The sequence below is a fragment of the Thunnus albacares genome, chromosome 14 (assembly GCF_914725855.1).
Source record: "Thunnus albacares chromosome 14, fThuAlb1.1, whole genome shotgun sequence".
NCBI lineage: Eukaryota > Metazoa > Chordata > Actinopteri > Scombriformes > Scombridae > Thunnus > Thunnus albacares.
This window is the reverse complement of record NC_058119.1, coordinates 2,435,074-2,462,968: the sequence shown is the minus strand read 5'-3', so window position 1 is coordinate 2,462,968 and position 27,895 is coordinate 2,435,074. Positions and strand designations below refer to the sequence as shown.

The 27,895-nt window shown below is 37.6% G+C and overlaps 1 protein-coding gene across 1 annotated transcript; it reads right to left on the bottom strand.

Moving 5' to 3' along the window:
- Positions 1-56: 56 nt before the first annotated feature.
- slc18a2 (solute carrier family 18 member 2) lies at positions 57-27,582 on the bottom strand. The gene is made up of 16 exons (XM_044371927.1): positions 26,973-27,582; positions 26,640-26,827; positions 23,589-23,922; positions 20,026-20,084; positions 19,835-19,918; positions 19,256-19,348; positions 18,429-18,518; positions 18,235-18,278; positions 16,333-16,393; positions 13,904-13,999; positions 11,194-11,272; positions 10,459-10,510; positions 8,704-8,767; positions 8,499-8,618; positions 7,167-7,300; positions 57-1,802 (listed from the first exon to the last, which is right to left on the bottom strand). Exons 2-16 carry the CDS (start codon positions 26,770-26,772, stop codon positions 1,695-1,697), a joined length of 1,551 nt encoding a protein of 516 aa, XP_044227862.1. The 5' UTR covers positions 26,773-26,827; positions 26,973-27,582; the 3' UTR covers positions 57-1,694.
- Positions 27,583-27,895: the final 313 nt, after the last annotated feature.

Here is a 27,895-nt window from a genome sequence, read left to right as displayed (position 1 = left end):
CTCACAAAGTAAATCTGTGAACTTGGACACACACTTTGTCATTGACCAAATTAGTAAACCCTTTGGACAGTGCAGTCTTTTGAAGGAATAATAGAGAATAAACTGCTCCACAACAGACATACTTTGCATTCAGTGAGACGTGAGTCAGTGTTTCAAATACATTTCTTGAATAAACTGTGTTCACTTATTGTCAAGTTAGCAATCTAGCTAGCAGATAGCGAGCAATCTATCAGTGTGGAGAGCTACTGTAACTAGATAAAGGTAGCATTTTATCGGATAGCTAGCCAGTTACAGTAGTTCGCTATCTTGTTGTGCAATAAATCACTAAGCCATCACCCTCTCAGCACCACCTATTCAACAAGGACACACTGATGAATTTTCCTGTGTTCCTTCCTGGTGACCAGGTCAACTGATAGCAATGTTTCTCTGACTTGTAGGCTTAGCATCCAAGCCTAATGTCAGCATTGGCTGCATGTCTGTTTAGTGAAGTGGCATATGATATTAAAGCTGGAATAAATAACTCACGTATTGTGAAATATATTGTGGAAGTATGCTGTTTATTTACTGCAATTATTATTAAGTGTTATAATTCTGGGTCAATGTAATACTCATTTGTGAAAATATGGATATGGGGTGAAACCTTTTCCTTCCAGAGGATTTGTTGTGTTTTGACAATTTAGGTCACATATCGCAGTCTGTTTACTTTTTTTCTTACTTCCTTCTGTGCAGAACACATTCCTCCACAAGACACCATGTTTATTTACTACTGTGCTCTTGGAAATGCTAAGATTAGCTTTAACTAGCCTATATCACCTCCTTGAGGACTGAGATTGATCAGCGCAGGTTGAGTATTTCCACCAGGGTAACACATTTGCGTGGCTGAGCCAGGCATTGCCATTTGCATTTGTGTACTTTGAGTCTGGGGCCTGAGGAGGTGCCTGTGTTCTCTGTCTCCCCTCTACTGAAATGCTGTAAAAAATCAGATGCAAGCTCAAAAGTCAACACTCCTTGTTGATTTTGACATGGCGTTCAAATGTTCCAGGCACTCACAGTACTCACAGTCTTCTGGCAGAGGTTAGAAAACTGTTACTTAATGTGCTGACTTTCCCACACATCCAAGACAGAACAGTTGGGTGTTCTGTACTTTTCCAAGTGTATGAATAATGACAAGGACCATAAACTGGGACCCAACATATCTTTCTGAATTTTAAAGAAATAACAGTTTCTTGACATACCACACAATGACCCATAATGATACAATTATTCAAACTGAATTCAGGTAATGATAAAAAGTATCTTGGACATACAGTGGATAAAAACAGGCTTTTAATGGCTGAGACATGAATTAAGATTTTGAATTAGGGTTTGTATTCAAAATAAACCAGCAAAGCGTACTTGTTGCTCAGCTCTTACTGTTTAAAAAGTGCTTTTGGACACATCTCTCTACTGAATAAGGCTGTTGGCTAAAAAATATCTCTCACACAATGCGCTTGCAAACACAGATCAAGAACAACTTTGGTTTGCTCCAGTACAAGCGCTAACAGGACACTGAACAGTGAAGACTGAATGCAGGACATTCACATGGAAATATCTTGGCTGTTTTGTTTCATTGCTGTTTTTTTTTCTTCTGTGTTCCTTTTTTTGTACAACAAAATAGATCCTCTGAAGGGTTAACCTGCATGGCTGGTGTCCTGTTAATCATAATCGTCATATTCTGGATCCATGTTTTCACCCTGGTAGTACGTTCCCTGTGTGGAGTAGGACCTCGTCTTCATTGAACAGTTGGTATCCATCAAAATTGCCTGAAAAGACAATTGTTGCATGAATAAATCTGTCAAAGTTCCTTGATTTTTTTTTTGTTACTGAGAAAAACCCAGAGCAGTTTTAAACTTAGTTCATGTTCCAGATTTGAGGAGACTCTGGGTTAAAGTGTTTGAAATGATAAATCATATAGATTATGTTATAATCTGCAATGTGTGACAAGGCTCCAGGAAAGTTAAGTTGGAACAATACATTTAATGTAGCTAGTTTTATGTCATTAAAACCCCTATGTGTGAGATTTGACACGTCCTGACTTTAGCATCTCCTGGTGGCGGGATACTAAAGGAGACAGCAATACAGTACCTCACATAAAGCTGACCTGACTACACAGAGAATAAATGAGCTGAAAGACACACATACATAGGGCTCTATTTTCGTGTATTAAGGTGGAGGGCAAGTGCACTGAGGGCATGCTGATGCAGTTTTAGTATTTTGTAGCCAGAGCCATATGGTGCACTTGAATATGAGGTGGGATTAGAAAGAATACATTACCAAACATTATTGGTGGGTGTGTTAGCAGCTGGGGACAATCATGGCCAATCACATTCACTCCAGTGAAAACTAATTTTCTAATTGTGCTGATTGTACCACAGCTATTTAGCCACACCCTGGAGCTTTTGGAAGAGTATTGCAGGGTCCATTTCAAAGTAGGAATGTAACTGGCCAAAAATGGATACATTTTTGATCCTACTTATAGGACTTGGAGTAAAAGCATTTTATCAAATTTGTTAACTTACAAAATGACTCATGTGACATCTACTGGAGCTGCCAGTAGATGACATTCAGGAAGAGGCATGAACGCACATTCTGTGGGTGGAGATGCCCACAGATAATTTTACAAAATATGATAATATATTGATAATCTGGGTATGTCACGATCAACCATACTAGCAATAATAACTCAAACTTTTATAGTACGTCAGATAAAATCATTTCGACAAGTTGCATTCATGTAAATTATCATTTAATCTATTTATTTATCTAAAATTACAGATTGTAGGGATATAATATTGAAGAGGTGTGGTCATATTGTAATATTACAGAAATAAATAATGCTTAACCCCATCTATAAGGGTTTACAACATCATTGTTGCATGTCCAATACTGAAAAATATGTGAAAGATTGAGCACTATAATAAGCATTGTAAAATGAGGTGAGGGCTGACAAGTATATGTCATGCTGCTGTATCAAATTACAGACTATTTTAAATTGATGGTTCCCTAAATCCCCATAGTCATTATTGCCTATCAAGTTTTCCATTTTTGCACAGCATATATGCAGTTCACAATAACAGGGGCAGATATACCACTGAAAGGTGGTATATCTGCCCCTGGTGTTAATTTGCTGGTTAATTTAGGTGTTAATTTTGCTGGTTGAAATGACAACTGTCATTGCCAAATTGCCAAATAGCTATATGAGTTAGTTGAAAATGGTTTCCAAATTACTTTTAAATGTTTCCAGCTGACTTGTTTTAAAATGAAAATCTTGTAAAAGGGGTCTTAAATATGTACTTAATGGCCACATATATGTTAGTGTACCAAAAGACTTAAGTTAAAACTCAGTATGCCAGACAAGACCTCATTTTTCATGTACTGCATTGTAGAGCTTGTTAGTCCTAATATTTTAAGTATGAAAATGAACAAATTTCATTCTAACATAACCCCTTTTGGCTGCTTAGCTTACATATCTGGACAAGCAAGACAATAGCTAGATTTATACTTTAACGCTTGTATGTTTAAACAGTTTCACTTTTTACACTTCGAGAGAAAAGGCTTTTAGGATGAGGACTAACCAATGTGTTTGAAAACACTAACCTAATGTAATGCTATTTCAGGTAACGTGAGATGGGGTTGCTGGAGTACATGCCTTCCCAAACCCAATAAAGACGAGGACAGAGTTGCTAAAGTTAGCCCAATCTCTGAGAGCATTCAGTACCGGCTTCCATGTAGTGGGGAAATACGACACAGTGGATGTGCTAGTCGTTAACAGGGCTTGTTTTTAATGTAACCTGTAACCCATAAACTAATATAACCTATTTAATTAATGGTATGGTATACTTCTTGGTCATGGAAGTAAAGTAAAGAAGTAATACTGTAGGTAGTTAACTGGGCATGCTAACATTTGTAGCTTACATTAGCAAATAAACAAATAAACAACAAACAAACAGATAAAACAAATAAATAATGACACTGACACTGTTTAATCCTTTCCTTATACTTTTGCTCTTGTATTTTTGATTTTAGAAAGGCTAAAAAAGCAAAAAGAAAGACATTGGCACATGAGTGAAATCCAAAGCTTGACATGCTATCGTTGGACAATCGCGGTTTTGGGGAGGGGTTTGGCGAACAGTTAAGTGTAGGTTCATATACATTTTAAGCCATGTACAAGGCCTGCCAATGTGCCTAAACAAAAGGCTTATTTGTAAATACTGAATCATTATGAGATTGAAGCTAATTTGTCAGCATAATTTACCTATATTACCTACCTACTGTATGTCTGTACACATAATGCCTACAGATGAAGGCTGTGTAGGCTGCATTTGGAATTGTACCATTGTCTTAAAGGGGACATATGCACATTTCCAGGTCTATATTTTTATTCTGGGACTCTACTGGAATATCTTTACAAGATTTGGAACTTTGACCATGTTAAACATCTGACATCATAACAGTATATAAATAACAGAAAATCACAAAAAACATAATATGTCTCCTATAATATTTCAAACAGAAACTGTCAGAAAACTACAAAATTTCATCATAATTTCTATTTTGCGACTGAGAGAGTAAAACTCCTTCCATTTTTTTGTCAAAAGTCAAAGTCAAAATTCTGTAAAAAGTCAGAGTAGGAAGTGTCATGAATAACTCATGTCCTACTCTGAGTTATTATAGGAGTGTTTTAAGTCAGAATCATAAGTTACATATTTAGAGGAGAGGATACAAGCTTTCATTGAAATGTTTGAAGGGTTTCAAATGCATCATGGCCTAATGCAACATTTCTAATTATTTGCACTCTATAAACTAGTTCCATAAAAATTTTGCCACAGCCTTGTATTGGTTGCTTAACATTTAATCAAAGTCACCAGGATATGTGACGTGTAATTGCAGTTTGATTACAAGCATCACTCCATTTAGAAATCGCAGATGGAACACAGACATGGCTGTAAAGGGAGGGCCTTCATACAGCATGCCAGCTGTGCGTGTTGCACTTTATGCTGTGTTCCTGCACGAAAACAGAGCCCACGGACTGCACCAAATTTCTCTTTTTACAAAAATATATGCCATCAGAATTGTTTGAAAAATCACATAAAAATTGCACACAGAAGAGTTTTAAGCATCACAGCATGTTTCTTCTTCTTCTTCTTCTTTTGTTAAATTCAACACATCACGCAGAAACTTTAAAACATGAAATTTTCATTCATGTACAGTATGGAAGAGCAGGCATGTTGAAATTGCGATTGAGGTAGATTGACAGAGGTGAAAACTAGGGATGCACTGATACGAGTTTCTCATGTGACATCGATTCTGATACACTGGGGGTGTCAGGTTATACTAAAGAGCAATCTGATACCAGTTTTCCAAATTAAAATAGCACTTCCTTGCTGCATGGAAGCTACTGCAATCATTTTTATCTAAGGTAATGTGAGACTGTAACTGTAATCTTAAGTGGAGACATTCATACACCATCAGTCTTTTAGGCTTGTGCATATTTGAAATTATATTGTTCAAGGCGTTTTATGCATCTTTATAGTGCTACACCTCAGCTACATTTTTACTATGACCTGATCTGAGGGCAGACAGACCGTGATGTTCAACTTGTCTAATACATGTAACTTATTATTCCTGCTGTAGGGTTACTGGAGTCAGGGTCAGTACTGATCCAACAGATCAGAGCATCCTTAGTGAAAACTCAAATGGTAAAGCAAATTGGAAGGATATGGCAGACAAGGTGAAGGGATGGGGATGGATACAGACAGAATCTAATGGAGAAGAGAAGTGATGAATGATAGCAGATGCTGCATGGAGACTAGCAAATGGATATGGAGGCAGGCAGGTGGAGCTACAGGATGAGGGGGTTCAGCCACATGCATGCAGGGTGGAGATTTGCATGAAGCCCATTGATGTAAAGGGGCTTTCACACCACTGCTAACCATCCTGACAACCACCTACCTGCAAGAGTGTTACCCAAAAAAGCAAATCATTTTTAAAGGCGTCTGCTGCCACTACAGTCCAGGCAGGCGAACATCATAGCATTGGTACAACCCATTGGCAAAAGCCTGGCGGTTACTGCCAGAAGTTCAGCACAGTGAACTTTGGGCAGCAGATCAAAATCTGTGCGTGTTCATTTGGACAGCAACCACTTCATAACCCTACCACTGTGACCAAAACTGCTTTCCCTCTGCCACCTTCCCCTATTGAAATGACTGGAGGCGGCTAATTACTGCACGGCGGTGTGAAAGCCCCTTAAGGTAATTCATATTTTTTCTCCCATCTTTATAGCCTGTAAAACATGACACAAGTGTTTATGTGAAGCCCTTGAAGGGAATGTCAAAATGTGTTCATCAACACCAGCCAACTTGTTGAGTTATCAAGTCATTTGGATGAATTATGAGGTTGCTTTGATGAAATATACATATAAACCTCAAGGAATCTCTTTTTTTCTTGCATTGCCTTTCGAATTTGTTCATGGTTGATAAAGTACTGGTTTCTATTTAAAGACTGAATTGCCCCAAAATATAAATTAAAATGCTGTTACTTTCATTGTCTGTAAGTGTCCATGCTATGCACAATAAATAATGCAACCCGCAGAAACAAAGCAGCCTTTTCATTGTGCATTATGTTTCAAATTATTACACAGTATGTTGAATTGATTATAAAATATTTAACAAAGTGTTAATAACAGATTTTGGTCAGTCCTTGAGAGGCCCTTGCTCTCCTTGAGTCTGTGACATGATATGTGTGCAAACAGTTTTTTAAAAATAAAATCATTTGACATGTTATGACTCCTAAAGGAACAAAACAGCCCCTGTTTGAAATAATATGCTGGTACTGTTTTCACAGTCTTGATGTGCAAATAAGTATAGAATGGATTGATAAGATACTTATTGTTTTCCAGCACAGTGGATACACCATCTGTTTCAGGCTATATGGAACTACATGTCATTCAAAGTTAAAGGCAATACAAGAAAAATTATGTAAAACACATCATCCAAAAACTACCATGCCACCCAAACTAGAAAGTTCTTGAGGAATCTGTTTGTTGACCTTGCCTTCCAGAGCTTCCATGTTTTTGTATGTTTATGTAGGATTTGGTTGACTGTATTTGAGCGTGATTCAAATCTTACAATTTTCTCTTCTTGTCCAGGTGGATTCCTGAGGAAGAGGCAAAGAGGAGCAAAGAGGATATCCACTATTCCAATTATGGTCATCAGCCAGGGGAAGCCAATACTCTCAGCTATGGATCCTCCAATGGACGGACCTACATCAGTAGAGGAAAAACACATACTGCTTTAGTTTGCTTTGTTTGGATAAGGGATATTAACTCACTACTAACAAGATATCATATTTGTAACAATAGAGTAATGCTGGGTAAATACATGGTATACAGTAGAGGTACTTACTTAGTAATAATGGGGTAATAATGGCCTAAAATGCTTAGAATAATATGGTTATATGGTAAACAATAATGGTGTAATGTAAAAAATCTGAAATTCCTTGTTCCTTGTCCCTCACCATTCTAAATATTCCCTTCAAATAATAACAACAACAACAACAACAACAATAATAATAATAATAATAATGATAATAAATAACTTTATTCATATAGTAGTTTTCAAAACATAGTTACAAAGTGCTTTACAGTAAAACAGAACACATTTAAAATGCAAAGAGATAACAAAGAGAATAAAACAAACTTAAAAGCCATAAAAACTAATGACATTATAAAAACACAAATAGAGTAAAATGAAATAAAATGCCATAAAATATAATGAAATTACTGAAAAGCAATTTTAAACAAGTGGGTTTAAATGCTTTGATTTCCTATATGGCAGCACAGAAAATACTATACTGTCTGTGCAATAACCACAAATCAGCACTAGAAGATGCATAACCACTTGTTTCTAGTGAATGTTATGTTTATACCACTTAAACCTATACACAAAGAACCAGAATGGTCAGCTGGAAACTGGAAATTTCTATGTAATAACCATGATTCAGGGCTGTAAAATACAAAACCAACTATTGGTAGACATTAGCTGGGAACACAAACGGAAAAACCATGGATCAGCATGGGAAAATGCATGTTTCCTCATTTTTTGGTAATAATACTATAAAAACTGAGAGCCAGATGTTGCTTAATTTAAGGCCATGTTTTGTTACATTAAAAATCAAAGGCAAGGGACAATATCTAGAAAAATATGATAGTTTAAATGTAATAATGTTACAGAAATGCTTATTTTTTACTAAACATTGAGAGACAAAGTAATTACCTGGAAATACATATGGGGTGTCTGTGATACTAGATTTAGAGACCAAAATTCTGTACAAAATCTTATTTAAATAGAGTCGAAAATTTTCTTTCTTGGACACTCTGTTGCTGTTCACATTCAGATATCAGCCTGTATTTTAACACTCTGTAGTAGTGCTTAGGTTTTGTCTTTCGGGGTCCTGCTTACCTAAAGCAAATCCCATGCAGAAAGCCACATCAGCAATGGCATACACACTTCCATAAACAGACACATGCCGCAGGTCCACCAGGTATCCCATTATAGGCATCATAGAAGAGTCAACCATGCCTGTAACAAAACACAAACAGCATTCAGTGGGGAATGTGCCACTGGTGGTGTTTGTTTAGCACAGTATTAAATGTAGCACACTTACCGATGGCAAAACCAACGCCGAAGTTTGGAACAATCAGGCCATAGATATCTTTGGCAAATGGAACCTAGAACAGACATACAAATATGAGAGAAATATATATATATATATGTTTAATTTAATCCTATTCATTGCATGTGAGTGTAAATCATAAACACTTTGCATGCGGAGAGACGCTGGTATGGGAGAGTAATGAGATAAAGAAGTGGGTGGAACAGAGATTTCCTGCTGCTGTGCAAGGCCAGAGCGAGCGTCTTGATGGCTTGGACAATTTGGATGTTCTTACCCCAGAAACGCTAAGAGCAATAACACTGGTTCTAACCCTCTCAATGCTTTGTTGAACATGAAAATTATACCCTGGTTTTAAGAAAATAAATATTTTACACCAAGTGCACATGTTACAGCACTTTCAAATCCACATTTAGTGGCTTGCTCTATTGTTGTACTATTGTTTCTACTGGTTGAGGAATGAGAAATAATTTTAGATGGATGAATCTTAGATTTTGGTGGCAAATTTGACTAAACACACTAAACCAGCCAATTTACAAAATAACAGTACCATTTAGAAATACTATATATAAATTTATACACACTGACTCTAGTAGTCTCTTGTATCCCTCCTTGGAATAAATTTGTTGTCAATTTGATACAAATATATTAACCAATAATGCAGAAGATGAGGGATGTGTAGTGAAACTGTCAGAAAATGGACTGTAGATTTGCTGTACTACCAGGTTGCACCTCTAGGTCCCTCTTACTGTTTAATAAGATGGAGTTATAGGTGTATTTGCTGATGGGGCCATGGGGCCACACAAATTGTAAATGCACCTCCTTTCTGTCCAAGGAAGAAAAAAGTTGCCCTGTGCCTCACTCTGCTAACTGTGGCAGTTGTGTTGAACTCTGAGGCATAGTTCTTAAAATTCCACAGAGTTGTTGTCTGGTGGCTGTCCAGTTTAGCTAGCTATCTTAGCTCATGCTAATGCTAAACTGGCATCTTCAACAGAAGCAGCTGGTTGGTTAGCGCAGGACAAGCAGGACTCCAATTACATATACTTTTGGGCATTTGTAGACCAAAACTAAACAATAATGTGGACTACAAAACCACCCTTCAAGTGAACTTTAACACATACATAAATTAAATTTATGATTATAACAATAAAATGAATCTCCCTGACTCTCAGCTTTCTTTCTCAGCTAATTGCAAATAACCAAAATAAGACTTCATTTCTTTTTTCTACAACTGACAAGCTATTATTATTATTATTATTATTATTATTATATTTTACAGCTGATAAAGACAAGACTGAGATACTAGCATGTCTGAAAAACCAGGGACAGCAACAGAAATTTTATTTAATATATTCTCATGTCACTTGTTGCTTGTTAGTGCAAAGCCCATTGAGTTTACCTGTGGTATATTCTATACAAATAAAATGGTCTTGTATTTCCTACAAACCCTGTTTAAAATTCAGCTTATTTTAATCAGCACCATTTCTGCTCCACTGTAAATTCTTCAGTGACCCACCAGTGTCTTTGCTGATCATGTCAACATGTAACATACTGCATCTTAAAACCACATGTATCATATTGTATGTAGGCCTGTCCTGGTTCACATGAGCAGTGCCTCTATACAATTACATTTATAATACCTGCTGTCAAAGGGTCCTGGTTTCTAAACCACTGATTTTCAAAGTGGACCTGCTCATATCCCCCAGGTGATATCTGAATTCACACCAGTGTTGCCTCCCTCATACTTACACATAATATACTGAATCCAACCACCATCATTCCAATAAGGGCACAAAGCCATCTGTAAGGGAAAGAAGCGCAACTGATCAGTGTTGTCTAATGAAAAACACTGTCCTTCCAATCTTGCAACAAGTACTCTATTTGTGAATAGGGAGACAACTGTCATAGCAATAAATGAATGATGGTTAATCAGTCATATAAATAAACTTTATATCGTCAATAAGCTTTTTACACACTGACACCCAAACAATTTCTTTTCTTATGTACTATTAGCAACAGTAATAGTAATAGTGAGGTTGTACCAGTGGTAGAGTCAGTAGAGGCATAATTAAACTTGTAGTAATAATAGGAGCAATACATATTATATATTAAAAGCAGTAACAGCGGCAGCAGCAGCAGCAGTGTTGCAGTAGTAGAAATATTGGTTTGTGATGGTGAAGTTGGGATATTGAAAGTCTTGTCTTAACATTCGTGGAATGTTATCCATAGTATTGAACAGTTTTGGTTACTGGCAATACTCAACAACAAACACAACAAAAGAACATTCTGAATGTACAAAGCCTCAATACATTTCACAGAGACATGCACATAGAGAAATTATTGATGCCCTGTATCATCAAGGCTTCAATAAAGCTAGCCTCACAAACATTAAAAACACTGAAAACTCATTTAGAGGAGCGGAAACAGATATCAAATCCACAGAGGCAGAGACAGAGAGTAGATGAGGATCATTTCCCTTCCTACCTCCCCATCTTGTGCGCCAACGTCCCAAAGATGTTGGTTCCAATAAGGTAGGAGATAGACGCTGGTAAGAAAGCGACGCCTGGGCCACACACACACACACACACAGAGGGATGAGAGACCGAAGGTGTGGGAAGGCTTTCTGAGATAAGCAGATCTCTATCAGTGCCTCATCGCTGAGCTGCTGTACATCTTCCATTGTCTGTAATGAAGACTTGTGCTTTCCACCTGCCAGCATATGACACCCTAATATCCTGTTCATCCTTTTTTATCTGACCTAGACTTCATATACAACAGACTGGAGGAACAAACTAATGAGACCAAAGACAGCAGGAAGCGTCTGTATAGAAAACATCCAGAAGTATGGAGGAGTGACACTTTTGCACGACGTCAAGTCACTAAGTAAAAATAAAAATCTCTAGAAACAATGTGGATCAATGCCTGATGAGATATTTTATATATGGGATGAATTAGTAACCAAAGAAACTGCAAGTTAACCCTCAGTGATAGCTGATAGATGACAGCAGTTATGTTTTTGAATCAATTCTTCAGAAAAATTAAAACATGATACTGGGGGTTTTCTGACTACATTATAAGGTAAATGAAATACAAATTGCTGGCGTCAACTGGGGATATATAGTTAGGCAAGTCATCAATTTGAGGAACTCCTAGCCTGACTGTAAGCTCTTCATGGAGAAGGCAGAACTTTGGATGACTTGCTTTTTTGGGAGCTGGGGACTATGGGAGGGGATGGGAGGTGCTCCAGTTATTGGGTATCACACTGCTCAGTCTATGCATGGAAGGTTTATGCCTGGGTGCCAGAAAGGAGTCTCAACTGTCAACTGCTGAACTTCAGGTTCAAGAGGAACAATATATATTGTATTCTGGGCCCTGTTTCTTTGGACATGAGTTAGCTTGATTTGATTGTTTGACGATTTGAAACAAGCTTGGATTTTTCAGTTCTTCAAAAGGGGCTTAAAATCATTTAGAAGTATTGTCAGAGCAACAAGTCCTTTTAAGCCCAAACCAGGCTTAGCACAGTTAGCTGGATCATAACCAAGACTTTCTAAATTTCACATATGTGAATGTCTGTAGAGGCACCTAGAGAAAAATGTGGATTTAATTTTAGATGAGAACATGTAAATTGTTAGAAATAATCTGAACTGTAGTTTAGAACACTATGAACAAAAGAAATATATTTTTTTATCAGACCAATGGAACCAGAAAACATGGTGGTTAATTATGACATTTTGATTTAACTAACTAACTAACTAACTTAATGTTATAAATTGTATTTAAGCTGTCCAATGAGAAATTGTGGTTATTTTATTGCAAAATTACAAGGTGGCTCCTCATTTTTCCATTGTTGACTATGCATCTGCAGTAAAAATCTGCTCGTCATGTCAACTATTCAAGAGTACAATCATATGATTAGCAGTCAGCATATCATGTGAGTGCTAATTGTGGTTTCAACTCACCTCATGTTTATTTCACAGTAGGAGTGCTCTCTTATTCAAGATAACTTCACCTAAAATGAACAAATCAAACCTCCTCTGTTCAAAGAACCATGTTAGCTGGATAAGAATTAACATTAATCATTTTAGATGGTAAAGGTCAAGGTAGTCTCGATTATTTCAGCCATATTGAGAATGGGGTCCTAGTAATAGAGGTTTGCAGTGTGAATATCAGCAGTTGCAATTAGGATCAGCACCTCCAAGTCTGAGGTAGCAGTACTCTACCTCTGGTTAAGAGGAAGCAGTTCAAGATGAAATGTGTGTGAAAACATGTGGATTGGAGCGGCATCTCCAGTGATGTGGGCATTGTAGCAGACTTTTGAGAGCTGACCCACATTAGCATTGTAAAATGGATGGATGGATAGGTGGATGGGTGGGTATGAAACCCACAATGTAAAATATATGGTGGAACAGAAACTAGCTGAGGAGAAGGCAATGACTTCAGCTATCTGTTCAGTGTTGATTCTGGTTGATAGCTGATGATTTATTGACAGTTAAGCAATTGATGCATTGCATGTCCTATAAGACGGGAAACAGGTTTCTGTTAATGTCTGAGTGATGGAATGATACCAAGCAAAAGTCTATTGAGTGTTACCAGAACACATTCAGAGAGGCAAAAACTGTAGGCTGGTCTTGCAAGACAAGTTTCTAAGTTTTAGTGATTTTTTACAAATAAACTGACTATTATACAAAGCATACCATGAGGTTTTACATTTTATAATAAATAATTGTGATGGATTACTTTGGCAATTTACTAGTTTTGCAGGCTGATTTTAAAATGAAAGGAAGTCAGTGGTTGCCCAGAAGAGACAGGAAACACATTGGAAAGTCTAAAGCACTATGGTTTAGAAAATGGTTGGCAGCAATGTAAAGTATACATGATTTTGTAATAAATAGGCTCAAGAATGCAAATACACTGCTATGGTCCTTCAGGACTGTTGAGAAATTGCTGCATTTTGATTTCTGATCCTCATACATAGATATAAATATCTGCTTAATACACTCAATTTGGTTTTTAGCAAAGCATTTTTTTCACCACACAATATGTGTGTATGTGTGTCTTTGTGTGGGGCATGCTGTTTGCGTGTGTATTTTTAAGGACTGGAGGTTTTGTGGGCATTTAGCTGTTGTAACAACATACACTGTACACATCATGTGTGTTTTCTGTGTGTGAGTACTGAACAGAGCTTTGTAAATACCTAGCTGCCATTTCCTGGCACACATGGTCTCCATCATCCAGATTGGCAGTGTTGGCTCCATCATGGCAATGCCCATATTTCCAAAACAAATGGCACCTGGGGAGGAAGATTGAGGATAAGGGGACACATGGTCAATTATGATCTGTTTTTGTACTTTGGTCCTTATGTGTTACTCTTACAACCTCCCAATTTTACCCCTGAACACACACCCACACACACAAACACACACCCTGCTCTCTCTGTTACTCTGTTGTCACAGTAATTGAGGTGGTGAGACAGGCTCAAACTTGTACTACCCTACTTGTGAGGACCATACAGTGACCACATTAATTCCCTAATCCCTGGCCATAACCTGAAAAGACACCTTGGAAACATTGGGAATCTGTGCCACTAGTGGTTGAAGAAGTGCAAGACAACATTGAGGGTGTATGGATGTAAATCTCTGTGGTGAGAAATGAAAGTTAGTAATTTTGTTCACCAAGAAAAACATTAGGCTTGTTGTCAATTATGAGAAGTGTGTCATCAGTGTGATATAAAGTGATGGAACATAAATTTGACCTCAGTGCTGCTGGTATTTCTTGAAACTCCTTTCTCCACTGTGAAGTCTGAAAGCTTTTCCAGAAAGCCTGCCCCTTATCTCTGATTCTGTTTGTGATTGTAAAGGATAGCATCTCTATCAGCAGCAGAGCAGTGCAGAATATCCAGTTTGGTGACCTCAAGATTGCATTTCTGCTTTTTGTTGATTATGTAGTTTCGCTGGCTTCATCAACCTGACACCTCCAGTGTGCTTTGGGGTGGTTTGCATCTGTGTGTGAAGCACCTCCAAGGTGCCATGGGCCATGAGGCCATGCTACTCTGCTGGTAAACTGAGGATGGCCCCTTTGAACTAATTGTTGCCCCAAGAGAGAGAGCTCAAGTTGGGGTGTTGTTTATGAGCAATGCTAAAATGGAGCATGAGATCGAAAGGTGGATTTGTGCATGATTAAGCATTGTATCAGACTGTTGTAGTGAAGAGGCAGTTAAGCATGAAGGCAACCCTCTCAATTTAACAGTCTGTGTTCTCAGTGCTACTCCATGGTCATGGGCTTTGGGTGGTGAGGGTAAGAATGAGAGGACACAATCAACCAAAATAAGTTAACATCTGGTAGGATGCCCTGGATGCCTTACTGTGGAGGTATTCCAGGGACGTTGAACTGGGAGCAGACACTGTGGCAGGCTCACAGGAGGGATCCTATATCCCATCTGGCCAGGGAACATCTTACGATTCCCCAGGAAAAGCTTGGGGAAGTAGCTAGGGAGAAGCTTGCTTAGCCTGCTAACGCTGCAACCCTGATTGATATATGGATATACTGTATGTCACAGCACTGACTGATATGTGGGACAAAAAACATCATCACTAAAGGAATTAGTTACAACTGAACTGAGGTTGACACACAGGTTTTCTGTAATAGCTGTGTAATTTTGGGACTGTCCTCCCAAGAAAAACGACACAATGGGTCGTAATGTCAGTCACCCAAAAACCACATATAGTCACATTTATGACCCAGAGAAGTGGCGCAGTTCAGATGACATATATATAAGTTGACAATTGTCCTCATTTGGAAGGGGTGTGGTGGTTGGTGGTTATAACCCAACAGTGGAGACAACCTTTCCCAATTCCAACTGCGATTTTCATATTTCCAACTGCGAGTTGGGACAGTTTTTAAAAAAATGTGACTACCATCATCCCCTAACCTTAATCCTGTGGTTATTATTGTAGCCATGACAACAAAGGTAATCTAACTTTAAGTAAGTAGTAATTTTAACCCACACCACAAAGTGATCATTTTAACCCAAATCTTTCTCTGCACCTAACCAGACCTTAACCACAGCATTGTCACACCATTAAACATCATTATTTTTTAACAGTGATTTGTAACGGCTTTGGAAAGCACAGAAAAATGATGAGTGATTGCTGCCCTTAGGAGTGCCAGATTAGGTGTCGTTCTGGAGTCACATGAGACGATATATTTGGTTAATTAATTTGGAGGACTGCTGTGCGAACAAGCAGCAGTGTCTGACTGCACACTGTGCATCATGATACAGATATTGTGTTTGTGTCACAATATCTGTTTGAAACTGCACTGGCCAACACAATACACACAAACACACAGCATTGTTCACACAGGTTTTTCTGATGGAAAGATGACCCTCCTTATGCAGCACTCACTTCACCACACAATTTCAAGCCATATTCCCTCTCTGTAACCAGCAAATCAATTGTTGTGTTTGTATTTGGCTGACATATCCAGTAAACAAAAAATGAGATCTGAGTCAATTATTCTTCCCAGCTCTTTCCTCAGAACCATTAACAATGCAATATCCCACAGATACTCCTCCATAGTGGGGTGACATTAGGTTTTCTCACATCTACTGTGCTGTTTTCTTACCAGCTGCAATTAGAATGTATGGATCCTTCATGAGTGTCAGCAGTGGGGTCCCCTTCTGACTCTGTGATGGACAAAGATCCCATGTTAAATGGAAAAACCAACCAAAACCCCCATGAGTAAAAGACACAGGTTACAGTTCTCAATGAAATCTGGTTTTGGAAAAATCCTTTTTACACTTCTTTTCTACTATTAAGCTAATCACCTCTTCCCTGTTAAATATAACCTTGTGAACTAATCTACAGTTTGAGAGACAGAGCACTAATTGAAGTCACTATGAGATCATATTTGTAACAATATTTAATATAATGATTGACATCACACATCACATACATTAATCCTCCACTGACACCCACAGCAATATTATTCTTTTTCAGCAGGCAGTTAAGTAACAATCACACATGTGAAATGTATGAAAATTAGCTGACAGTACTGCCTTTAAAAGGTTTGTTGATTTAAGTATAAATCAAATGTAAATTTTGACATTTAAATTTCAGAGTCAGTTCTGTATATTGTATTGACAGACTATTGACAGACTCAAGCATCTGTAACATTTCTAAAATGTAAGTGAAAATATCTGTGTCCTTGAAGAATTGTCATGTTATTGTTATTTGTTATTTGTTATTTAGCAAATGAAAAGTCAAACACATTACACATGTGAAATTGAGAATGAGATTTCCTGCTGAATACAAGCAGAATAACACATATGTGAGCCTAATGCAGCTTATTCCTTCATTGAAAGGAACTATTGTGTCTTGCAGCAAATCTCTACAGAACCTTTTTTAATTTTTCCAAGCAGGCCTCTGGACATTTCTTAGTATGCCAGAAATGAAGGACATGGAAAAGGTGAAAGAATCTGCTAATGACCAGAAACAGTTGTCTTTGCTTCCATTAGCAGTTCTGTTTGGTTGTTATCTCCACTAATATATAAGATCATATGTTATCCTAAAAAGAAGCAACAAAGTATTCTCTCTCTTTTCTGTAGGAGTCATTAATTAGTGTTCAAAAACTGTGTCTAATGAGATCACTGAAGCATCTGTCGAGCGCTTTTCGCTCTCTCTTTAAGCTTAATTGTGCCAGGCATATACCTTACCTCACTCAATGATTACAGACATTTACATGAGTACATGACATTTTTTTCATTAACCAGTGTCTTACACTGCAGTACAAAAGTTTCAAGTCACTGTAAATAAGGACGGTAACAGAGTACACAAAAGAGGTGTGAGGAGATCAGGAAATTCAATATACATGTAAGAAATACCATTGACATATTTAGTCAAACATGTCCATTAGACACTGAAGATATGTTGTTGATGCTACTACCATGTTTGTAATATAAATGTAGAGATATTTGTTCATACATTTGGACTGTTCAGTGTTTATCTATTCTTTCAAAAATGAATGAGCAAGTTTGTGTTAAGGAAACAAGTGAACAAGAGAAGCACTAAACTGGCACTGACTCATAGGCTCTTCCATTTTTATTTTAACTTGTGTCACACCTCACACAAGTCCACTTCTTCATACTTATTTCCTTGTACTTATTATATCTAGCCTCCCAATTGGATTTTGCCTAATGCCTCCTTGGTAGCCATTGTTAATGTCAACTTTGTTGCTTTAATGTAGATTTTGTGCACTCATAGCTTTTAAAAACAGTAATGTTAACTTTTCCTTAACAAGAATTGCAGTGTTGTGAGGCACTGTAAAGTACTTTGTGCTAGTGTCAGGTTAAGTGCTTTAAACAGTAATTGCAGTCCATATAACTTCTCTATTTAGCTTCATATTTCCTGTATTTACAATCTAATTAAGCAAAAACTGCCATAGAAATGGTCTTCTGCAGCTGTAAAGGTCATCTTAATGAAGTGAGATAACCTTCAGGAAATGAGTCATCAAGGCAAACACACTTACCTCTGGTTCCACCTTAGTGGGCTGAAGAACAAAGAGCTGCAGAGCTGAAAAGAAACAGTGAATCACCTGAATGTAAGCCTTTGATATCTACATAAATAGATATTTTTTAAGATGAAATTATGCTAAACATTATAAATCTTATACAATATTTTTACCATTACTTCTACAGTGACCAAGAAGGATTGTAACTGTACCTCCATCAAACAGAGCCAGGAATGCCAAAATAAGGAAAGGAGCAGTTTTCCCAACAAACTCATACATCACACTGCCAAATGGGGGTCCAACTGTGGAGAATACACTGGATGGTCAGTGATGGAGAGATCAACTTTACAATCACTATATACAGTAGTTACTGCAGCTTTCCCCTCTATGATACAGCTCACATTGCAACGGGTCTGTCAGATTAGTTTTGAAAACCTTACTCTTGCCATGACATGCATGTTAAAAAATTTGCAGGGGACATATTCTGTTATGACCCTTGGTCATTATTGTGTTTTTTTCTCCTGCTGGTCATTTGTGTTTCTGCTTCTACAATAACCGCTCTCTCTCTCCTCCTCACCCCTCCAGTGTGTGTGCATTCTGATTGCATGCAAAACTATGGAATACATGCATTCATATATGTACACATGATTCCTAATATTTTAATGTCTTTGGTAGCAGCTTTACTGTTAGTTAATGATTTGATTTGGTATTGATGCATGTAGAGAGAAGCAACAACATTTCATTCACAGAAAACCAGACAGTTTTTATAGAAGAATCTTGTCTTGATAATATATTATGGTTGTAATATTTTCAGATTAAGCACACTAAACATTTATCTGTAATTTCTGTGGTATAATTTACTTACTGCAAAAAATTCTTAATAAAATAATAAATGTTAATATTATGTAAAAGCTCAAAAATGATAAGTGTGTGTCATTGTTGTGTTTTTTTACATTTCAAATCTGGTGTGTTCCCTTTACAGAAACATTCCTTGGTTGGACTATGTATGTATTTATACTGTATGTATATGCACACATACCTAACACTCCCAATGCCAGACCTCCCAGGGCGATCCCGATGGCGTGGCCTCTCTCCTCATCATTTGTGTACACACTAGCAAGCATTCCCATCCCTGAAAACACATATGTATAGATTACATCATACAGATTTTCAACGTAACAGACCCACCAGTTATAACAAATACTACTGTATTTGTCCTTTTATATCAGCTTTCACGAGTTCACAGTCTGTTTTAAAACAACAGTCAGGAGCCCAAACGAACATTAAAACATGTTTTTCTTGCTGTAATCATTCCTCCTGTTCCTCCTGTTCATACTGACCATTAAAAGATACATAAGATAAGATACATAATACACTTACAATATACTGTAAGTGTCTTTCACATTTACCACTTTACAAGTAACAATTTTAGGTTTTCGCTTGATGACTGTTTTCCTACATATAAAAGCAGGCTAACAACAACCCTGTATGAGAAAGAGTCGAAGAGACCACAAAAGTGGTCTGGCAACATTTGTATGTCACAAAAAACCCAAAATACAACACTGTTTTGAATATGTACATGAACTCAGGTATGCTGAGTTGTAAATTGAGGTCTTACCCGCCACAGACGAACAGGAGGAACCCACACCCTGAAGCGATCTGGCCACAAACAGCAGAGCGTAGCTCGATGAGAAGGCGAACACTTCACAACAGTGAGAATAACAGAAATATAGACAAAGAAACATCAGACATGATGCAAGCATTCTGATCTTGTAATTATGAAGACATGTGCCCAGAGCATGCACTTACTGATAGTAGAGAGGAACATGATACAGAAGCCAGCGAATATGGGAAGCTGATATCCTATTCTGAGGGGAAAAACAGAAAGAAAGGCAGGTGTTACATTTATAAGCATCTAATTGATTTGAGATGTCTACACAAATATACATTAAATAAATTGATTATTTTAAAACTGAAAGTCAGTTCCAGTGTATTGTCTCCTTCAGAAGTGGTGAGGCTTCAGGCTTCACTGCTCTGAATAGGCATTGTTGCCTTGGTCAATCAGGACAGGTATGGAGGTGTCAAAATAGCAAAGACAACTACATAGTAAACGAAAATCAACATCTGCAAGTGAACATTGACAAAAATAAACTGCATAGAAAATACATGTCTTGTAACAACAGGAACACAGCATTTATAGAAATTCTGCATTTGCATGACATATTTTGCCGGTTACAATTGTTAGCCTGACATTTTAACCAAAACACTGGAGGAGGATGACAACATCTTTTTCATTAAAAGGTTAAAAGCTGCCATGCACAACAGAGCTTTTGTATTCCCCCGTAGATACCTGACATGCTCGACTTGCCTTGTGTTGTCCTCTGTCAGGAGGGAAGGTGACAAAGGACCAGTAATGGGACTCAATAACAGCATATCAGAGTGCCCATCTGAGACACTAAACACTGCCTTTGAGGTGTATGCCAATAATGTTGGAGCATTCACACATTTATCTTACATTATGTTAGAACAATCTTAAGCCTGGCTCTGTTCTAGCAGGTTTTAAACTTCTCTTTTTTTGGCCCATCATTATAAGATTAGGTCCCGCAAGAATTTTAAAAAAGGGATAGTAAGTCTCTACCTACAGCTAAGAAATATAACTTGTATCTTCAGCTGTTAAATGTTCCACTAAGTTCAGCAGCTAGTTGCTATATCTGTCAGACATTTGGTGATGGGCAGGTGGCATACAGTCAGTTTACAGTGCTGTAGCTGGAAGCACGGTTGATGAGTGTGGTTAGACTGAACCAAAACATTAAAGTTACGGGCCGTAAAAACAAATCAGTGAGCTGAACTGGGAAGAACTGCTGAGCTGGGTTTATTCTCTGTGGGTTTGGCACAACAAATAACCTCTTTTACAAGATATAGTAGCACCAATTGTTGCTAAATGCTGGCTCCAAAATTTTGCTGGCCCCAACTTGAAAAAGTATTAAAAACATCCTCAAGCCTCTCTCTCGAAAAAAAAACAGCATAAAGCCCCATTTTTTTTCCTAAACACATTACGGTCTCAAAAACCAATTCAGTTTGTTTAAACCTGCAATAACTGATGTTTTGGCCATATTTATTCACTTAATGGAGTTTAAGGCTTTAAAAGCCATTGACTGTATATAAAGATGGACGTCATGACAGCTCGCCAAAAGTGAAGCCAAAACATCTTCATCACCCACTGGTGTCTGGCTGCAATACAGGTCATAAACCCCGTCCCCTCCATGTTAGCAGATGGGACATGAGCCAAACTGAAAAGTTCACGTCAAATACAGTTTTCCTAAAGATGGTTTCTGTCATTTTAGGTCGTTCTTATCATGCTGATGTTTGTTCAAGTGCTCATTTTTATGATAAGTTTGTTTTTAATTAGTTATTTGACAATATAAAAAGGGGGTGTGACATCATGATTGACAGCTGTGACAGCCGCTCTCAAACCTCCATCAGGCAGCGGGACGGCTGAGGAGGCGTGTCCCACAGGCCGTCATCCCGCCACCCGATTATACTGGCCAGACTCTGGCTCCAAATGATGTCACACAAGTAAGATGGCAGCTCCTGGAAAGGAGATATTTTGGCTTCACTTTTGCATAGCAGCAGGAAGTGGAGATACATTGTCCATATTTATATACAGTCTATGTTTTGTGTCTCAGACTATCACACATATGATAGATTCCACTTATATCCATTAACATTTAATTTCATTGATTTACTCATCCATTGAGAAGCTATCATGTGTAAAACAGACAAATGCACATGCACACACATGCAAACACACATAATCAGGAATTCTGCTCGACTTGATTCAGTTGGAATAGATCTGCTCTAGCTTGCATGATTTAATGCCCTTTAAACAGCATTACAACCAACATGTTTACCATATGCAGCATTTGATTTTCCTCCCTAGAGCTCGAAAAAAAAAGAGTCTGTTGTTACTCTTTCCCTTCAATTTGTGTTTGATGTTGCCTCAGATAAGACCATAAATGTTATTCTGCACTGACTTCTAAAAGACAAGGGGAAATTTGAAACATGATTTTGGCCCTGGGCTAGCAGTAAGCCTCTGTTGTCTGAAAGGAAACCTGTCATTCTGTGACACTCTTGTTCTGTCTTTTGTCTTCCAGCTGTAAAGTTAATAATCTCCTCTTCAACATTTTATCTCTTTTCTCTTTAACATTTTTTGAATGATGTCATATGAAATGCACACTAAGAGTTGTATCCAATGCCAGATAAACCTATCATTGTAGTTATTCAAAGTGTGTTTGTCACATAGATTAAGTTGAGAGTCATTGTATTTGTTAGAATACAGTATAACAATTTGTGAAGGAACATGATGTAGGTAATTGAAAAAGTATATACAAATAAACACCTCTAGTGTTTTGGTCAGATACTGAATTGGTGACACTGATCTTGGTGCTACCTTGAAACTGTGGTGATTGTTTAGATGTGCTGCTGGGTTGAAGATGTGTGAAGCATCCACGTTTTAGAATTTGTAGCTTCTTTGCAGCAACATTCATATCTGAAGCTTTGTCTACTGTCATGGCTACAACTTTGTGTTCTATCAGAATCAGCTTTGTTGGCCAAACATGTGAACACATACAAGGAAAATGCACTTAATACCTTTTATTAAATTCCTTCACTACAAAGACAGACATGGATGTAAACTGCAACTTGACTGGTTGGTGGAGGCATACAACTGCGAGGCAGTATTTTCTAGTTTTTTCTGATATATCTGCTGTCAGCTCATGCTTGAACTGGTATCTTCAAACTCAACTTGTGATTTTATGGAATGTGTAGATCTGAAACGATTAGTAAATTAATTGATTGGATGATCTGCAGAGAAGTAATCAGAAACTACTTTGATAACTGAGTAATAACTTAAGTACATTTTCAAGCAAAAATGCCAAACATTTCCTTGATCCAGCTTAATTGTAGAAGTCTTGCGTGATAGTAAATATGTTTGGCTTTTGACTGGCAACCAGCATTTTGCTGACCAAACCAAAATAATTGTTAGTTGTAGCCCTAATGGCATGTGTAAGGGGTAAATATTATAATATTTATATAATTGTGAATTTAATTCACAATTATATAAATATAATATTATATAAATGTATCGTTTCTCTGCTGCCAAACATATTATCCCCTAGTAATGTGTCTCATGTTGTCCTGTTCTTTGTGATTTTACACAGACACCACCATAGGAACATGTGTTTAATAGGTGAGGCAACAATGATGTTCCAGGTTGCCTGGTTGAAGATCTTCAGGTAGATAAATCTCCCAAGTGTAAATGCTACATAACCAATGTCTCCACATAGAGCACAGAGATGATAAAAAAAACCCACCTGTTGGTAAGCGGCCCTATGAAGGGGTTGGTAATCAGCTGTATGGTGGCCTTAGAGGCAAACAGCATTCCCACTTTGACATTCTCATTGAGCAGCTTCTTGGAGGAGTGGGGGCAGTCGGAAGAGTTCTGTGGCAGCTCTGGAGCAGTAGAGGTTGGAGCGATCATATCAGTGGACCTGACTGTGGCATTGGAGCCTGAAGACCTCACGGTGTTGTCATACAAGGACACAATGTTGTTGAAGGCTCCTGGAGCACCCTGTTGAGATGTGTTGTTCTTCAACACCATGTCTGTTGACTCATCCAGGTTGTACAGGTAGCTGGGAATGATGGGCACTGGCGGGCATAAAGAGGCGTGAGGAGACTGACACAATCAAATATGACATGACCACTGACTGATGCTCACTGGCATGATGCTAATCTGGATGACACTGCAACATACTGTATGTCAGCACACAGGGAGCAGGACAAGGAGTGTTGTTCATGGGTGATTCACAAGCACTAGCCTGAAGAAAGAAACCTTAAAGAAGCTAAAGTTTCTGTAGCAACCACCACAAATAACAGACAAACAAAAAAAAATTGGGCCCACATAATTAAGTTCAGTCCTAGTAGTATCTAGCCATGCAGATAGTTTCAAAGAATAGAAACCTCTGCCACCACCCAATACAATGGAAGTGAAAAGAATGTGTTTGTGGTGCTCAGAGCACTGAATATTTTCATTTAAATGAGACAAACCAACGTGTCTTCCAAGAAACAACGTCCTGCCTCCTTGAGTCGTGTCACTTCTCATAATTTCCAAAGATACCAAATATGTTCAAGCTGAGCTTTCGGAAAATGTGTATAAAATTATGCACAACACCAGATTAGTATTACATTTAATGGAATGGTGCAGCCATTAAAAAAAACAAAAAACAAAAAAAACTTTTGACTCTAGTTGCAGATTTTTTTTTTTTTGCGGAAGGGGGGGGGGGGGGGGGGGGTTAGGGAGGAGGTTATGCCTTTGATGATGACAGGAAAATTAGAGTAGAAAGAAATGGGAACCGCCCTAAACCCTAAACCCCTAGGCCGCCAGGAAAACCGGACATTCTGATATACCACAGTGGAACTTTATTTAATATAGTAGTTAAAATAGTTTATATTAATATAGTGCTGCACGTGACAAGACGCTGGCAGACAGTAATACGCCCATGGATGAATGTTTAAGATGAAAATAAATTGTGTTGATGAATAAAATGTTTGATGTTTCAGTCTTCTCCTTGTCAGGCCTATCAATCAACACTAAATTTAATCCTGTTATAAAACATGCTGTGGTGAACACCTCTGTCAAATATGAGTAGCCAGGCAATAGAAGCATATCTACAAAATCATTCATCAACACACTTAAGAAAATCATATGCAGAGACAAAGGGAAAGATAAAAATACACATGAACTGCACATTAACTTAAGCGTTGTGTTGAATGATGATGACACCAGCTCAATAATGTCAATATGGTCAACGAGTATGCACAACACTGTCATCCATACAATGTTCAAATATCATAGATTATTGTGATATGGGACTAGATATATGATCTACAGTTGTAGATACTGCTATTAGATTTTAAGAGATGCATATAATGAACAAATCTAAATTTCTATTAACAGGTTGTCAATGTAATAATTTTTAATCATTCTGAATCAAGCTGATGAAGTGCCGTGGCCTACTTCATGTTAGTGGAGTGATCTCTCTTATTCTGCTTTCATTTAGGATCTTGTCTCTATAAAATTCATTATAGAGGAAAATGGTTCCATCTATCTGAAACACAGTCAGAGTGTGTTCTGCCAGACACTTGCAAAAAGCTGGAGGTCTTTGTGTAATGGAGGCGTGTGGAGAACATTTTGAATACATGTTTGTCTTTGGGTGAACAGGGAAGCTTATCATTCAAACTCATCCACGCCTATCATTAACATGAATGTTTCTTACACCATTAAACAGAGTTCCTTAATATCTGTTTATCTTAAAATTCCATTAATTTACCCATTAATAATAATGTAATTGAAGTAAAAGGTCAATTAATGGGTTAACAACCAGCTGTAATACATTAAGGTATTTTTAATGTATAATCTGCACCCTGTTATTGACAAAATAACATGAAAGCCATCCCCTTTAAATGCCCCTAAACAAAGCATTAATACATATATTACCATTAACTGACCTCATATCTGAGACAAACTACTCATACCTGAATACTGAGTGAGAATTCCTTGAAATATAATTAATTTGCACATGAAAATGAAGAAGTAAGGAGAAAGTCATGCATGCCTTAAAATGTACTCCATTTGTTAATTACAAGGATCTCCTGGCTACCGGTGTGTTTTTCAGAGGTAAATTAAGGATCAATTACAATAATTAAAAGGACTGTTGCTTCACAATGTTAAATATTTTATGTATTGTTTTGGAAAGTTCTTTTTTTTTCTTCGAAAAAAAAAGGAACAACCATCAATTTGTTTTCTATCTATAGTCCCGTATTTGTGTGTGTCACCTAATTCGAATTAGGTGACACACAAATCAAAGCACATGAACTAATCTGACGGATGACTAGATGGATGTAGAGAGAGAGTATATATTAGAAAATTAAGTGATTTTTTAAATAATAACGTCTTTGTGAGCGTCTGATGTGGAGGTTAAAATATGAATTGATCTCAAATCTGATCTGGTTATTTTATTGGAGAGCAGGGATTATGAGAAAATTATTAATAAATTAAAAACTACATCTGTTCCACTTTGATGACCTCCAATTTACGCAACATTTCACACTTGACATATTTGACCTGGACCACATCGCATATCTTGTCAGGTTTTGAATTCGACGCGGGGGCTTTGGCACAGTTGAGGATGTAGCGTCCAGAAAGCCCTGATCTCCAAACTCTGAGCGCATTATGCAGATTGGGGCGATCGGCGGCACTTTAATAACAACAACTGGGCATATTGGAGCAGACTTGGTGAGTTGAACAACCTGTTGCACCAAACGCAAATCTGTGTAACAGGTGAGAAAGGGAGGATTGCACCTACCGACTACAGTTAGCAGCATGTTATCCAGGAGCAGAGCGACGAAAACGATGAAGAGAATCAGCTTCCTCGACTGTCTCTCCTCTCTGAGCCATTTGATCAAATTAAACTGCCGGAGCTCGTCCAATCTCCCCATGATGTTAGTCCGGTAAAGAGCAAGAAAACAGAAGACAGGCGGATGACAAGTCCTCCTGAGGAGAGAGAAGTGCCGATGATTGGTCAGTAACTTTAAACAATCCTACCATAGTATCTGAATAGGACAGTTGGCACACATAGAGATAACAGAGAAACTGCTCAAAATGTGTGAAACTGAGCGCTGCAGAGTGAAAATCTTACCTATGATGCACAGGAGCCAACAGCGGCAGAAGCTGAGCTGGGAGGAGGAGAAGCTGTCTTTCTACTGACTGGACCCACTGCTGACGTCATTCAACCTTTATGTACAGGTCCCCGTCAGACCTGTCTTCAAACTACAACTACTGGATTACAGCACAATAAGAAGAATACAGCCTAAATAATAGGAATAGACAACACACACACAAACAAAAATTGGGATTTAATGGTGATGCAAAGATCAGTACTGAACAGATACAACCTCTGATGGAGATCCAACTAATCTCGTTTCATTGAACTCTCATTTACACAATCTGTACTCTGAGGTATAAATTTGTTATTACCACCTGCCTGAGGATCTGGGGTTTCACACTGGTTCATTAGCATTAACAAGAGTGCTAAAAGGCAATTCTTCTTGCTTCTTTGTGTGTTGACATAACTACTATACAGATAATTGGGATTAAGTTTAAAGAATCACAAAAAATCTAAAACAGTGCAACACTTACAACAATTCTTTAAAAATATAAGAGATTAGCTAAAAACTCTGAAAATCTACAAGAAAGCATTTTTTTGTAGATTGTCATTAAAGATTTTTAGAAAAATTAAAGGCCTGATCAATGAATATAGATTAAAAAATACATTTATGTGTTGTTTTACTGAACACAACTGAAATTTGTGTTTTATTTACAATTTACTTCAATATTTGATGTGAAATGTGAATGGAATTAGTGACATTATGGTATAAAACAACTGAGTTTCATCTGTAGAAAACCAAAAGTGGAGCCCTAAATGTTTGATTAAGGAGTTAAAAAAACTTTGGGTTGAAGCTGCATTAGTTTTTTTTCTGGCAGACACGAAGCAACATGAACATTCATTGGGAGTTGTGCTTCTACCAATTTGACAATTGTAAAAGGAAAATTATGGTTTAT